The 13,511-nt window shown below is 42.6% G+C and overlaps 1 protein-coding gene across 7 annotated transcripts; it reads left to right on the plus strand.

Moving 5' to 3' along the window:
- Positions 1–422: 422 nt before the first annotated feature.
- Positions 423–13,352, plus strand: LOC115589258 (dynactin subunit 1-like). Of its 7 annotated transcripts, XM_030430074.1 has the most exons (32): positions 423–557; positions 2,493–2,558; positions 2,668–2,862; positions 3,003–3,081; positions 3,188–3,219; positions 3,654–3,674; positions 4,261–4,284; positions 5,171–5,257; positions 5,649–5,801; positions 5,947–5,970; positions 6,483–6,680; positions 6,812–7,016; positions 7,148–7,226; positions 7,340–7,499; positions 7,603–7,707; positions 7,845–8,036; positions 8,119–8,235; positions 8,336–8,488; positions 8,587–8,747; positions 8,949–9,117; positions 9,604–9,672; positions 9,821–10,033; positions 10,209–10,370; positions 10,482–10,613; positions 10,708–10,833; positions 10,981–11,123; positions 11,231–11,403; positions 11,899–12,017; positions 12,110–12,305; positions 12,413–12,486; positions 12,569–12,658; positions 12,766–13,352. In XM_030430074.1, the coding sequence occupies exons 2-32, from the start codon at positions 2,517–2,519 to the stop codon at positions 12,901–12,903; spliced, it is 3,831 nt and encodes a 1,276-aa protein (XP_030285934.1). In that variant the 5' UTR covers positions 423–557; positions 2,493–2,516; the 3' UTR covers positions 12,904–13,352. The 7 variants fall into 7 exon arrangements, with proteins under 7 accessions (XP_030285934.1, XP_030285935.1, XP_030285937.1 ...); XM_030430075.1 differs by lacking the exon at positions 5,947–5,970; XM_030430077.1 differs by lacking the exon at positions 5,171–5,257.
- Positions 13,353–13,511: the final 159 nt, after the last annotated feature.

Here is a 13,511-nt window from a genome sequence, read left to right on the forward strand (position 1 = left end):
TACTTTACCTTTAAATAATCCAAATTCTGCTCTGAAATCTGAGGTAACTTTGTATATAATTGTGTTACGTCTTCTACCCTTGTCTCCATCAACTTGCTTGCTTTAGACACTGGTATTTTTAAATCGCCCTTATCCTTATATGAACTAAAATCTTAATAAAATATGTGTCAAGTCAGGGACACAATAAGAGTATATGACCAAAAAAGAAACAACACCTAAGCTCCTCAAAGGAAGAAGAACCCCTCCTTGTGAAAAAAAAAGTACATTGTTAAAAAGAAGAAAGGCCACCCAATCCCAGATGTGCAGTGGGCTGTGAGGTTGGAGGACTAAAAAACATAACTTTTTATTAAGTAATGGCCGCGGCCACTAGGGGCGCTAATTCACACGCTTATTATTTCTTAGCCACCGGAAGTGACCTGTCAAAATAAACGGAAAAAAGGCTACCGGAATTCCAAGCTAGCATAGGTAACTGAAAAAACAAAAACAGAGGCTCATTATTGTCTGTATGAACGCCCCAAAGAGCTACATTTAAAGACAGGAAGCTCTGTGTATGCCAGGTAAGATAAATTGCAAAACAAATCCATTCTATGTTATCTTCATAACAGTAGTATTTTCTGTGACATGCATGCTAAGCCGATTTGTTCAGCTTTACCGTTTACTATAAAGCTAATCTAGATAGTAAGCTAGCAGTTAACCCCATTGTAATATCTTACTTAACCTAGAGGACAAAATAAATCCCAAGTGAAGTTATTTTGAAGTCATTTTTGTGTAAGATTATGTCATTATTATTATTCACGTAGCTCAAGCTAACGTTAAAGTCGAATACCGTTAGCTTGATTGTGCTTCATGACATTTGTCCCTATGGCACTTTGTCCACCCAAATCAGTCGTAAAGCTGTTTGGTTCTTTGCATTATGTATGTATACTTGGCGCATATGTTGTTTTACGACAGAATAAAAGACAATCATTAAGTTTAACACACAGCCTTCTAAATTAAGCTAATAGTTACGTTACCAAGCGAGGACACATTAGCAGTCGTATCTATGGTTCTGCCACTGTTTGTCAGCTGCTAACTGAATGATGAATTAACCATTTTTTTATAAATATATTTTATATATGACGTTATATAACCACGGGGATACAAAGTATTAAAGGAAGGGGAAAACACCATTTTCCTATACGTTAGCACCTCTCAACTGGGTGTTGGCTATATACATAGCTATATAACACGTCACTATTTAAAAGGCACAATGTATAGTGTCAAGCTAACATCTATGTGTTTGTTTTTCCTGTGGGAAAACACAACAGCTAGATATTCTCCTCCCTCTCTCAGTTCAAATCAGCTGTGACGTTTTGATGCACCACACAGGATCCCTCCCTCAAATCACAGTCTTGTATTGTCCTCTCCCCTGTCTGGAACAGAGGAAGGGATGTGAAAATAGAGGAAAGACTAGCACTTTAGCCTTATCTTTGCACTGGAGGTTGAAACCATTTTAACTAGCAATAATGGCTATGAACAGGCGACATTCTTATACCCCGCGGGTGAGTAACTCTGAAAAATTGAATAGTATCTAATTTAGTACATCAGTGTTAATTTTGATGATGCACTTAATCAGCATGAGTCAGTACAATGTATTTGTTAAATCCATAAAAAGTTTGTGGCACTTACCATACAGTAGATGTGGGATTCACCTTGTTGCATATCAAGTCCACATAAGTAAAAGCGAGTAACAATCTAATTCGGTTAACTCTAGATATCCTGCCGAAGACGAACTTTCTGTCCTTGATTTAACCACAGAAAAGCTTCTATTCCTATCTACCTTATTTACTGTTTTTCTCGGCAATTGTGCTAAACGTTCTCTCTGCTTCCCTGAAAATATCAAAATCCAACGCAATGGCTTCTATTATAAGGGTAATCATCAGCTCTTTCTACCCACAGTTTTGCCCTGTGGTTGAAAACTGTGAGGCAGCGTGAATTCACATGTCCCTACAGCTCTGTAAAAGGATTAGACTGTACCGCAGACCTACTCTGTCTTGAATGAGCATCTTTGTGTGAGCGAAGCAGTGATACGGCTTGTTTATTAGGAAGTCTATTGTGGTCCAGGACATATGACTGGGTGCATGAGTGTGTGTCTGTGCTTCATGGCCTCAAGACTGTTTTATCATTCAATATTATTGATTCCTAAAACTGCTCTTAATAGCCGGAGCATGCGGAATTATGGGACATTATAGTTATACATAAAACAGTGCTGTTTGTTTGTGTCTTTTGATGGTCTGGTAGATAATAGTAGAAATTCTTTTTCATGCATACTCCGACAAAGCTATGTCCCATTGACTAAGATTAAGATCTAAAATGCCTGAGGAAATCTGAAATTTAAACAATGAATTCCCCGGTATCTAATGACTCAATTCCCATTGTACCCTCCTTTACTGTCTCTTTCTCACATTTACTCCTCTTCCCTCCCACTTCTCCCCCACCTGTATTTCCTCCAGCTGACCAGCCCACTGATCAGCAAAATGAGCAGCACTGGAAGTGTGGAGAGTGGTAAACCTCCAAAGGTAGGTCACTTTTCAAATTCAGACTTAAAACATCTTCAAACAAAGAAATAAATAAACACATTGCTATTAACTAATTACTCACGGTCTCCCATTCTTCTGTGTCTCCCAGATTGGCTCTGTAGTGGAGGTGATCGGGAAGGGTCAGCGCGGTACTGTTGCCTATATTGGCGCCACCCTTTTTGCTTCTGGAAAATGGGTTGGCGTCATACTGAACGAGGCCAAAGGCAAGAACGATGGCACCGTGCAGGGGAAAAAATACTTCACCTGTGAAGAAAATCATGGGATATTTGTCAGACAGTCCCAGGTTGGTGACACAAATGTGTTGCACAATCCAGTTACCAACATCAATCATTAAACCTAAATTTTACTCAGCAAATTGAAGGGGTGGGTTTGGGTTTAGGTGCCTGGTTGTCAATTACTGCTTTTGCGTGTTTCTCTGTACAGCTCCAGGTGGTGGACGACGGCTCCAGCGCCACCTCACCAGAATCTGAATCCGGCCCTGCAAAATCGCTGAGATACAAAGGTGAGTTTGAACCACAGCTGTGTATGATATATATGCTTTTGAAACAGACTAACGCAAAGATCATAATAATAACACTTGATAATGATTCTTCATTTGTTTCTTTAAGACATTCCCGAGACTCCCAAAACAACCAAGCAGGTAGGCAACCATTACGGTTACTCACCGCTTTTTTATTTCTTTCATCACTTTAGTATTCATGTATGTTCATGACTTTAATTTGAAGATGGTTTGATTCTTTTGGATCTTTGTATGTACTGTGGATTTAAAAATATGTTTTTTTCCCCACATGTTTTCACTCTGTCAAAGGGAAATACTGACCCATTAAGTTCAACTCTGCCCTTTTCCATAGCATTTATGTTGGTCTGAATGTGTTGAACAAGAATAACCAGACCAGTAAAGCAATTAAATTCCTTTCAAAGAGGTGGGAGGTGACTATCAATGCTCTCCCTTTTTTTGCTCTCTCTCTCTATTTAAAAAAAAAAATCCCTGATTATATATTATGATTCTTTTCTGTACAATGCAAATGAGTTTCTGTTTTGCCTCATTTTAATTTTTTTTAATGAATTTTGCAGACTGCTGCGAGCATTAAGAAGGTAGAAATGTTTAAATTCAACACATTTTGCTTTTGCCTTGGTTTGTTGTTAATAACACTAATGTGGCTACTCATCTTTTATATTCAAGCAACCCTTTTACGTGTTGACGTTTGCACGGGACGTAAAGACATTATGTGTCATTTTCTCTTGGTTTTCTGTGGCTGCACTCCCATTTTGTACACCAAGTGGTGGTGTTTGTTTTCTCCCTTTCTTTTATTTACTTTTTCGTCCTGGTAAAGGCATCCAGCATTCACATTCAGTAGCCAACATTATGACAGTTTTATGGTCATCGTGGTGGTGTCTTTCTCATGACTCTTGGCCTCACAGCGCAGTAAAGTTCTGCCACTGTTCAAACATTGTTGCATGAATTCTAATTTGTTTTTATAACTATTATAAAAAAACGGTGCATGCAGCTGTGAAAAGCCATGATCAGTGGATATGAACTAACAGTGGGTATGCTTCTTATGTGCTGCTAATCTCTTATCTTGCTTCACCATTGGACGTGTGTGTATATATCCGCGTGTGCGTGTGTGTGCGTGCTTGTGTCCATCCCTCTCTCTACTACTCTACTCCTCCTCTCCTCCAGTCCTCTACCCGCCGCTCTGCCAAGGTGAGCTTGTCTACAGCAGACAGGGGAGGTCATATGGCATCAGAACAGAAACAGTGGTTCATTCTGAAAAGTTTTATTAACATTTTTTTTTTTTTAAATGTCTGGATGCTTGGGTTAAATCAAGGGCACAGCTTCAAGCGTTTGGAATGTTTTCAAAGGCCATGCATTTTTGTGTTGTAGATAAGAAATACATACTTGTCTTCAAACTACAGCAGAGTGTGAGGTTTTATAATTTTAGTAAACAATTCTCCAAAATATTGGCATCTACTGGAGGTTATTTAAATTTTAATAGTTTTTAGGTAATTTGAATATAGGAGGTTTACATTTGACAGCTTTCATTATTGTAAGAGATTAATCATTGCTGCTGGGGTGGGCTGCTTGTTGTGCTTTTCAGCCGATGCCATATATCATAACATTATTTAACAGAATATAAGTTATTGTAGTGTGTTGAGGAGGTAGTATGTTGTAATTTGTGTTCAAGGCACATGACATTAATTATGTTTATTATTATTTATTTAAATGGATAAATACAGCACTGGAAGTCAGTTACTGTAACTACGTAGTGCTGCCTCACCCTTCTTCTGGTATCTAATGGAAGCTTGTCTTAAAACTACAATCAGCATGTTAAAGATTTAGTAAGTAATACATTGAATCATGTTTGTTTGAAGATGGTGATTATACTGTGTTTCCAAGCTTGTTTTCTTACACTTTGCGTGAAATCCTTATACAGCAACAGCGCAGTGGTATAACTGACTTGATAATTACAATTTGTATAAATGAGAACACAGTGCCACCATGGTTTCATTCTGTAATGTCAGGCTAACTTGTGGCAGACTTTTATGAATAACTGAGTCCTAACACGGTCTCTGTGATCGCACTGTGGCAGTTTACCACTCCAAGTCGACTAACGCCAGCCACCTCCCTCCCATCACTTTTGCTACGACCCTCCGGACGCACCAGCCTGTCGATGAGGGTATGCGACATGATATCAGTGTACCTCACAGGGAGTGGTGATTTGTTTTGTCACTGAAATCTGGTGTTCATTCAGTCTTCGGTGCACAGGTGCAGGACTCTACCACATTAATGACCTGAAAGTGGTGTCTGTGGGAACTGTTGAGGGACTCTGAGGTGAAATGTTTGGTCCCGGAAGACTCATTTTGTATTTTATTAAAGCTATCACAACGAATCTGGCAGCACAGCACATAACAACGGCATTGCAATAATCACAGCATGTTCACTCTTCTGCTGGGTTCACTCTGGGAGAAGCTTTTTTTTATTATTACTGGTTTCTTTACTTACTTTCAAATAATTTGTCCTTTTTTCCTCCGTTTCATCCCTCATCACTCCCCTTCGTTGATGAGCAGGCGTCCCGTGAGAGCCTGTCTTCCTCCCTGTCTGGTGATGTCAGTGAGGCAGGCCTGTCCTCCCACCAGGGTGCACTGGGGGCTCCCGTCGTGCCTCAGCCCAGCGGCTCACCGGCAGCAGTGGCAGCCGCAGTCCCAGCTACTCCAAGCAAGGTGGGTCACTGACGATATGGAGAATCTGCATGTTGTCATATGGAGTTCAGTTCAACACCAAACGCACAAAAGATCGGCATTTCCATCCTGTTTGTCTTTTTAATGATTTTGTCCCATTTCATCCATGTTGTCATTGTTCAACCAGGCGGAACCTGCCATTTCCAAGCAGGTAGAGTTTTCTAATGGCTCCATGCATGCTGATGATACCCAGCATGAGTCTACTAACAAACTCAAAACATAAGAGGGCAAAATGGCCCTGAGCACACCCTCTCAGAACTTTAAGATGGTTTTGTAATGTCCTCACATTGATTTATTTGGTGATGATGCATGATTCGACCTGCTGAGACACTGTGTAATACTTAATTCCACTATTGTGTGTGGAGGGAATGGATTAGTCTTCCTTCATTGCTCTTTAATGTTTCTACTGGAGCCTCTTGTGTGAGGTGGGGAATTCAGATTTTCAAGTCCATTAATTGAGAAGGTTATTTGCAAAGTAATTAGGCAACATTTAAAACATTTATCAATCTGGGTTTTTTGGTGGTTGGACTCAGTGCTTTGTTTCTTCACTGGCTCAAAATCTTGGGACATAAAGTCCAGGTAATCCTCTCAAGTAGCTAAAGGCAGCACAGTTAAACTGCCCTCTCGTCTCGCCTCTCCTCTCCATCCATCTATCCTTCCCAGGAGGAGGAATCAATGCGAGCTCAGGTCAAGGACCTGGAGGAGAAGCTTGAAACGCTGAAGATGAAGCGGACGGAGGACAAGGCCAAGCTGAAGGAGCTTGAGAAACACAAGATCCAGCTGGAGCAGCTTCAGGAGTGGAAGAACAAAATGCAAGAGCAGCAGGCTGATTTGCAGAAACAACTCAAAGAGGCCAAGAAGGTACAATAAACAATAGAATACAAATAATTTGTTTGTCATAAGTCTGAATTGCAGGATTATCAAAGTATGAAACGAAGGAGCTCCATTGTCGGCGTATGCGACTTTCTAGTGTTTTATTTTCCTCCTCACAGGATGCCCGTGAGGCACAAGAGGCAAAGGACCGCTACATGGAAGAGATGGCGGACACGGCAGACGCCATCGAAATGGCCACACTAGACAAAGAGATGGCTGAGGAGCGGGCAGAGTCTCTGCAAGTGGAGGTGGACACGCTGAAAGAGAGGGTGGAGGAGCTCTCCATGGACCTGGAGATCCTCAGACATGAGATTTCAGAAAAAGGTATGTACTCAAAGCCTCTTAATCTCTTCTATCTCTGTCTCTCCAACTTTCTTTCTTCTTTATGCCCCTCCTTTATTCATGTTCTGATGCCCCATGTTTGGTTTATGTTTATTTTTCTGTTTCTCGTGCAGGCTCAGACGGAGCTGCCTCTAGTTACCATGTCAAACAGCTGGAGGAGCAGAATGGCAGACTGAAGGAGGCTTTGGTTCGGTCAGTCAAATGTCTAAAAAGCTCATTTTCATTAAAGTAGTAAAAAAATCCAGGTCTAGACTCGGGTTTGAAGCTGATTAAAGCCTTCTTTTAATTGTCCTTTTCTTCCTCAGGATGCGTGACCTTTCCTCCTCAGAGAAGCAGGAGCATGTCAAGCTGCAGAAACAGATGGAGAAGAAGAACACCGAGCTGGAGACTCTGAGGACTCAGAAGGAAAAACTGCAGGAAGAGGTCAAGCAGGCGGAGGCCACGATTGATGAACTGAAGGAGCAGGTAAAGTTAGCGGGACACAGGAAAAGAGGCTGAATACGATGGTTGTTTGCCAGAGAATTTAACTGCACAAACATACTTGTTTGTGTGTGTGTACCTGTGTTAGGTTGATGCTGCTCTGGGGTCAGAGGAGATGGTGGAGACCCTGACGGAGAGGAACCTTGACCTGGAGGAGAAAGTCAGGGAGCTGAGAGAGACAGTCACCGATTTGGTCAGAACAAATACATTTTGATACTGATTTTCACTGTTGACACCACAGATTTTTTAACTTAACTTTAAGGTAAATGTGTGGATAAAAATCTCACTGTTTTATCAACCTGTCACTGACCTCTTTTCTTCTGACAACAGGAGGCCATCAATGAGATGAACGACGAGCTCCAGGAGAATGCCCGTGAGACAGAAATGGAGCTGCGGGAGCAGTTGGACCTGAGTGTAGCAAAGGTCAGAGAGGCTGAGAAAAGGGTTGAGGCCGCCCAGGAGACTGTCGCTGATTACCAGCAGACCATCAGCAAATACAGAGAGCTCACTGCCGGGCTGCAGGTGGGTGGAGAGGATGAGATAATCAAAGGATGTACATGAGAAGAGGAAGCTTTGAGCTTGAAGTTGTATTTGCTTTTTTCAGGAGGCCAACAGGGATCTGATCAGCCAGCAGAATGCAAACGCTGAGCAAGTTCAACAACCTCCTGCTGAGCTGTTTGACTTCAAAATTAAGTTTGCAGAGACCAAGGCTTATGCCAAGGTAGGAAGGCTTAACGCGTTATTGTGCGAGGAATGATGACTGATGGAAGTTGACTGGTTTTACACCTATAAGGCTTAATACTTATAATCTGTGTCCCTAGGCTATTGAGATGGAGCTGAGGAAAATGGAGGTGGCTCAGTCCAACAGACAGGTATCCCTCCTCACCTCCTTCATGCCGGACTCCTTCCTCCGTCATGGCGGAGATCACGACTGTATTCTGGTCCTTCTGCTCATCCCCAGGCTCATCTGCAAGGTACAGTGCTGTGGGGATTCGTAGGTTAATTTGTGTGCATTTGCTTGACTTGTTTCTCTAAGTAATGCGTCTGTGTGTGCGTGTCCCTTACCGGGTAGGCTGAGCTGATCAGTAAACAGGCACAGGAGAAGTTTGACTTGAATGGGAACATGGCCCAGGGGACGGGGCTCAGAGGGCCTCCAGGAGAGCAGCGCAGCTTTGCCTCAGGACTGGTGTACTCGCTCAGCCTGCTGCAGGCCACGCTGCACAAATATGAACAGTAAGCACTGCATGTTCATCATTTATCTGCCAGAAATAAAATATGGTGTTATTGTCCAATAACAAAAGTAGAACTATTGTTTAACAAATTAAAAAAATATTTGAGTCCACTAAAAAACCATAAACCGTTGCTGTGACCTTGTAAACCTAAATCACTAACAAAACTGGTCTGTTCTCTACCCTCCTCCTGCTCTGGTTCCAGGTCTCTGAACACCTGTGGTGTGGAGGTTTTCAAGCGCATGGGTACGCTCTACACCGAAATGAGCTTCCATGAGCGCTCTTTGGATTACTTCATCGACCTGCTGCATAAAGATCAGCTAGATGAGACTGTTCAGGTGGAACCTCTGACCAAGGCCATCAAATACTATCAGGTAACAAGATAGTGCATTGTGTTGAAACACTCAGGCTCAATAAAACTTATGGATTCACAGTTTAAACTAAAAGAAAGAGTATGATCCATTTTGTTAACATCATTATTTGTTCAGATCTTCCAGTGTGCCTTTGCAATTATTATGTGATGGTCTCAAATGAGTCTCTTGGCAATTACACACTTGACACATACAGTAACATTTAATTTTAAATGAATATAATTCAAGGATTGTACAAAGCCATGACAAAGTGCGTAATTGAAACTTGAATTTGAATAAACAAAAATAGTGACAATATACATATTGATGTGGGTATGAAGGAATTCTGTGAATGTGATTTTTTTTTTTCACAATGTGCATGTGAGGAAATAGATGTTGAGAGTCTGGAAATTGTTAATTTAGTGCTTCAGTTTTAGTCTAAAAAAGTTTTACAAACCCTAATAACGTGTTCTTAAACATGCAGTTTCTCACTGTTGTTTTGTTTTGCAGCAACTGTACAGTGTACATCTGGCAGATCAAACTGAAGACTGCACAGTGCAGCTGGCTGACCACATTAAGGTACTCCAAGCATCATCTTTTCCTAATTATAAAGCTTTAACGGTTGCACTTTTTTACAGTGGGGAAATGTGTCAGGCAAAATAAACCATACATGAGAATATAGCATTAGGAATTCCTTACTTCACCCATGCCTTCCTCCCACCTTCAGTTTACCCAGAGTGCCCTGGACTGCATGGCAGTGGAGGTGGCTCGTCTGCGGGCGTTCCTGTCCGCAGGTCAGGAGAGCTCTGGCCTCGTCGTCCTTCTGAAGGACCTGGAAACCTCCTGCTCTGATATCAGACAGTTCTGTAAGAAGATACGCCGCCGCATGCCTGGAACAGATGTAGTTGGAGTTCCTGCTGCCCTCAATTTTGGACAACAGGTGTGCAAATAAACTCACAGGCACCTTGAAAGCTTCCTCTTTGTCTTATCATACCATTAATCCTTTTTATCATCTATTGACACTGTCTTATGATCACTGATCCACTAAGGTACACACACACAGATGATTAATGCACAGTATATATCTGACTGATATGATGCGTCTTCTCTGGAAGGTGTCGGAGATGTTGACAGAGTGCAGGCGCCAGCAGACCCGTGTGGTGGCTGTTCTGCAGGAGGTGGCTGCAGCTGGAGCTCAGATGGTCGCTCCACTGGCAGAACAGGAGGGGCTCAACGCTCTTAAACTGGAGGATATCGCCTGCAAGGCTGTGGACCAGGTAGTTTAGCTGTCAATAATCAGTCCCGATTCACCCGATACCCTGGACATAGAAATATTTGGTTTGCAGATGTTTTATTGTGTTATTTAAATCTATAATCATTTCTTAAAGGTGTACGGCTCTCAAGGCCTGAATGGCCCAGAGTCTCTGCGTCAGTCCTGCAGCGCCGTCATCACAACCATGAACAAGATGGCCACAGCCATGCAGGAAGGGGAGTATGATGCTGACAAACCACAGGGCACAGTGAGTGTTCAGACAATAATAACTAGTCATATTTCTGCCATTTGTCTCTTCCCCCCCCCCCGCCAGTACTGATCAGTGTCGCCCATGTCCTTAGACCCCACCAGTGGAGGTGAGAGCAGCCACCGTCAGGGCTGAGATGACAGATGCTGAGGGTCTGGGAGTGAAGCTGGAAGACAGAGAGACTGTCATCAGGGAGGTCAAGAAGTCCCTCAAGATCAAGGTGACACGCTTGTGCAAACACCTCAGACAAAAAACACTCAACCTTTTTTACTGAAGTTAAGAGTTCCAAATGGGTGGCCCACTTTGAAGATCAAAGAATCAAAAACAGAGGAGGTGTAATGAACATGGCTGCACCTCTCTCCCTCAGGGCGAGGAGCTGAGTGAGGCCAACGTCCGTCTGAGCCTGCTGGAGAAGAAGCTTGACACCTCCACCAAAGACGCAGATGAGCGGGTGGAGAAGATTCAGACCAAACTGGACGAGAACCTCGCCCTGCTCAAGAAGAAAGAAAAGTAAGCAGCAAAGAGAAGAACAAGAACACGTTTCATCTTTAGAGGCAGATTTCAACCTTTTCCATCTTCCTGTTTCTTTGCTCACTTTCCTCTCTCCTCATCTTCAGGGAGTTTGAGGAGACGATGGACGCTCTGCAGGCTGATATCGACCAGCTGGAGGCGGAGAAGGCAGAGCTGAAACAACGCATCAACAACCAATCAAAGATGACCATCGAAGGCCTGGTATCAAGAGGCCCGACTGTCGCTGGAATTGCCTCAGTTGTTCAGGGATCTCCAGGAGGTGAATTACTGTGTGGTCATTGTCACTTCACTTCATCAGACTATACTTCAGTCTTATTTATTGAGATAATTTACTAACACATTTTAAATGCACAAGTTTGAACAAAGTTTACATGGTTTGCCTTGAAACTCCCAAAGTCACCTGACAACTCAGTGTGTGTGTCATGGTCAACTCTTATGAATCTTTATGAAGTCATTTTCTCGGCAAAGAATCTCATTATTTCCAGAAAACGTCCTTTTGTTATGTGGAGGTACCGGAATAACAAAATAAATTAACCTGTTCTCACAAGAAAATTAGTTTTGTCATCATAAGATCGGAAAAAAAACAAAACACTTGCATTCTCTAGATAAGTTTAAAGAGAAATTGCATGCATGGCCTTTCTCCACTTCCATATAATTGTACTACAACAACAGTAGTAAATGTGTTATTCCTACCAGACACTAATCAGATTTTTTAAAATGTTTCTCAAACTTTATTCCCCTTTCACTCCATCAGGTCTGCCTCCATCCCTGGCTGGAGCACTTCAGGTGGTGGACTCCCCTCTCCTCAGGCAGCAGGTTGAGGCTCAGAGACTGGGCATCAAACACCTCAAGAACGAAAACAACAGACTCAAGGTACGTCACTGGTGTTATTATTATTATGGTATTGTATTAATTCTGGCTGGTGAAGGCTAGTAATATTGACCCAGACTACATTTGACTTCCAGGCGGAGAAGATGAGAGCCCAGCTGGCAGCCCTGCCTCCACTCTGCCCTCCCAAACTGCCACAGGTCTCTAAAGAAAGCTCCATGCCACCTGGCGGACTCAACACAGGCATCTACCGCAGGACTGACCAACTGCTGGCAACTCTGCTCAAGCTTAGCAGCGAGGTTAAGGTTGTGGACGTCACCGGGAAGACAGCAGGTGTGTTTCAGGTTCTAGGCTTTCGTCCCCTTTGAGTATGTGTGTGTGTGTGTGCCTAATGCTGTTCAAAATGGAGGTTACCTGTTCAATATCTGTTCTCAATCCAGTTAGTGCCAGTGCCCAGCTGTTGGAGCAGACGGCTCGGCTGCAGAACCTCAGCACCGCTCTGGACAAGCTCAAGGTGATAACATCAGAATCATCTATTCTCTGTAAGATGTTGATAGTAGAACAAAACCAAACATTTGCACACTTGTCTGTTTCAGGGAGAAGTAGCTGAACATGTCGTGTCATACCAGCCCGGAGCAAAAGCTTCCTCCGACTTTGCCACCTTCCCCGTCTCCTCTTTTGTTAAGGTAAATCCACACAGAGTACTGTATTTTTCATCTTTCGTAATCAAATTGTTATACTTGTTCAGGAAATAATATCATGTACATGTACATGATCATATGTTGTTTCCTAGGCCAAGGGAGAGAAGCAGGGAGGAACAGTATTTGTCGGTCGTGTTGCCATTCCATGCACCCCTGGACAGGAACAAGTCCACCGCCTCATTCTGTCACAGCAGCAGCTGCAGAAAGTGCACCACCTCCTCATGACCTAAACTGGCATGCCACTGACCCACAGCCATGATTGACATCAAGAAAAGCTTTTCTTTCTCATTCCAGCTTCCACTTCCAGCGTTCTCTTTTTATCTCCATTATTCTGCTCTTTCTCAGGAAATTGTATCCAATATTTGCATAAGTTAACACTATAGCACTAATAAAACTGAGTCTCAGCAATGTCTTTCTATTGATGTAAAACTAATAGGAGTTTAATAACTCTGAATCAAGTCCAAATGGATTTGACTCCTGAATGTCACACTATGAAGGCGTCATGTTTTCATCACTGAGTTTGTATGCACCATTTTCACCAACTCTGTGTGGGAAAGGGGAAAGTAAGCAACAAGTCATTTTTGCACCTATTGATATTTCCCTCCTTTGTATCTTTTGTATTTGTAGTCAATCAGCCAATAAAAGTTAGCAATTCACTTCAGAACAAGAAACCTCTTCATCAATGTGTCAGTGTCGACTTGTATGTCACCTGTAATCTGACGTTTACAGAACAGAGCTGCTCCACACTTTTCAGTCAACTCTGAAGGTCCACTGCCAGTTCAAGTGTGCATTAAGTCATGTTTTTGTTCTGCAGAACAGAACGTGAGGATTTTCAGAA

Source organism: Sparus aurata, chromosome 10 (assembly GCF_900880675.1).
Source record: "Sparus aurata chromosome 10, fSpaAur1.1, whole genome shotgun sequence".
Classification (NCBI taxonomy): Eukaryota; Metazoa; Chordata; class Actinopteri; order Spariformes; family Sparidae; genus Sparus; species Sparus aurata.

Coding starts and splice junctions, on each gene's coding strand:
- LOC115589258 (XM_030430074.1), top strand. CDS start 2,517: ATGAGCAGCACTGGAAGTGTGGAGAGTGGTAAACCTCCAAAG. Junction 5,802..5,946: donor TCCCAGCTACTCCAAGCAAG/GTGGGTCACTGA, acceptor TTGTTCAACCAG/GCGGAACCTGCCATTTCCAA. Junction 8,489..8,586: donor TCCCCAGGCTCATCTGCAAG/GTACAGTGCTGT, acceptor CTTACCGGGTAG/GCTGAGCTGATCAGTAAACA.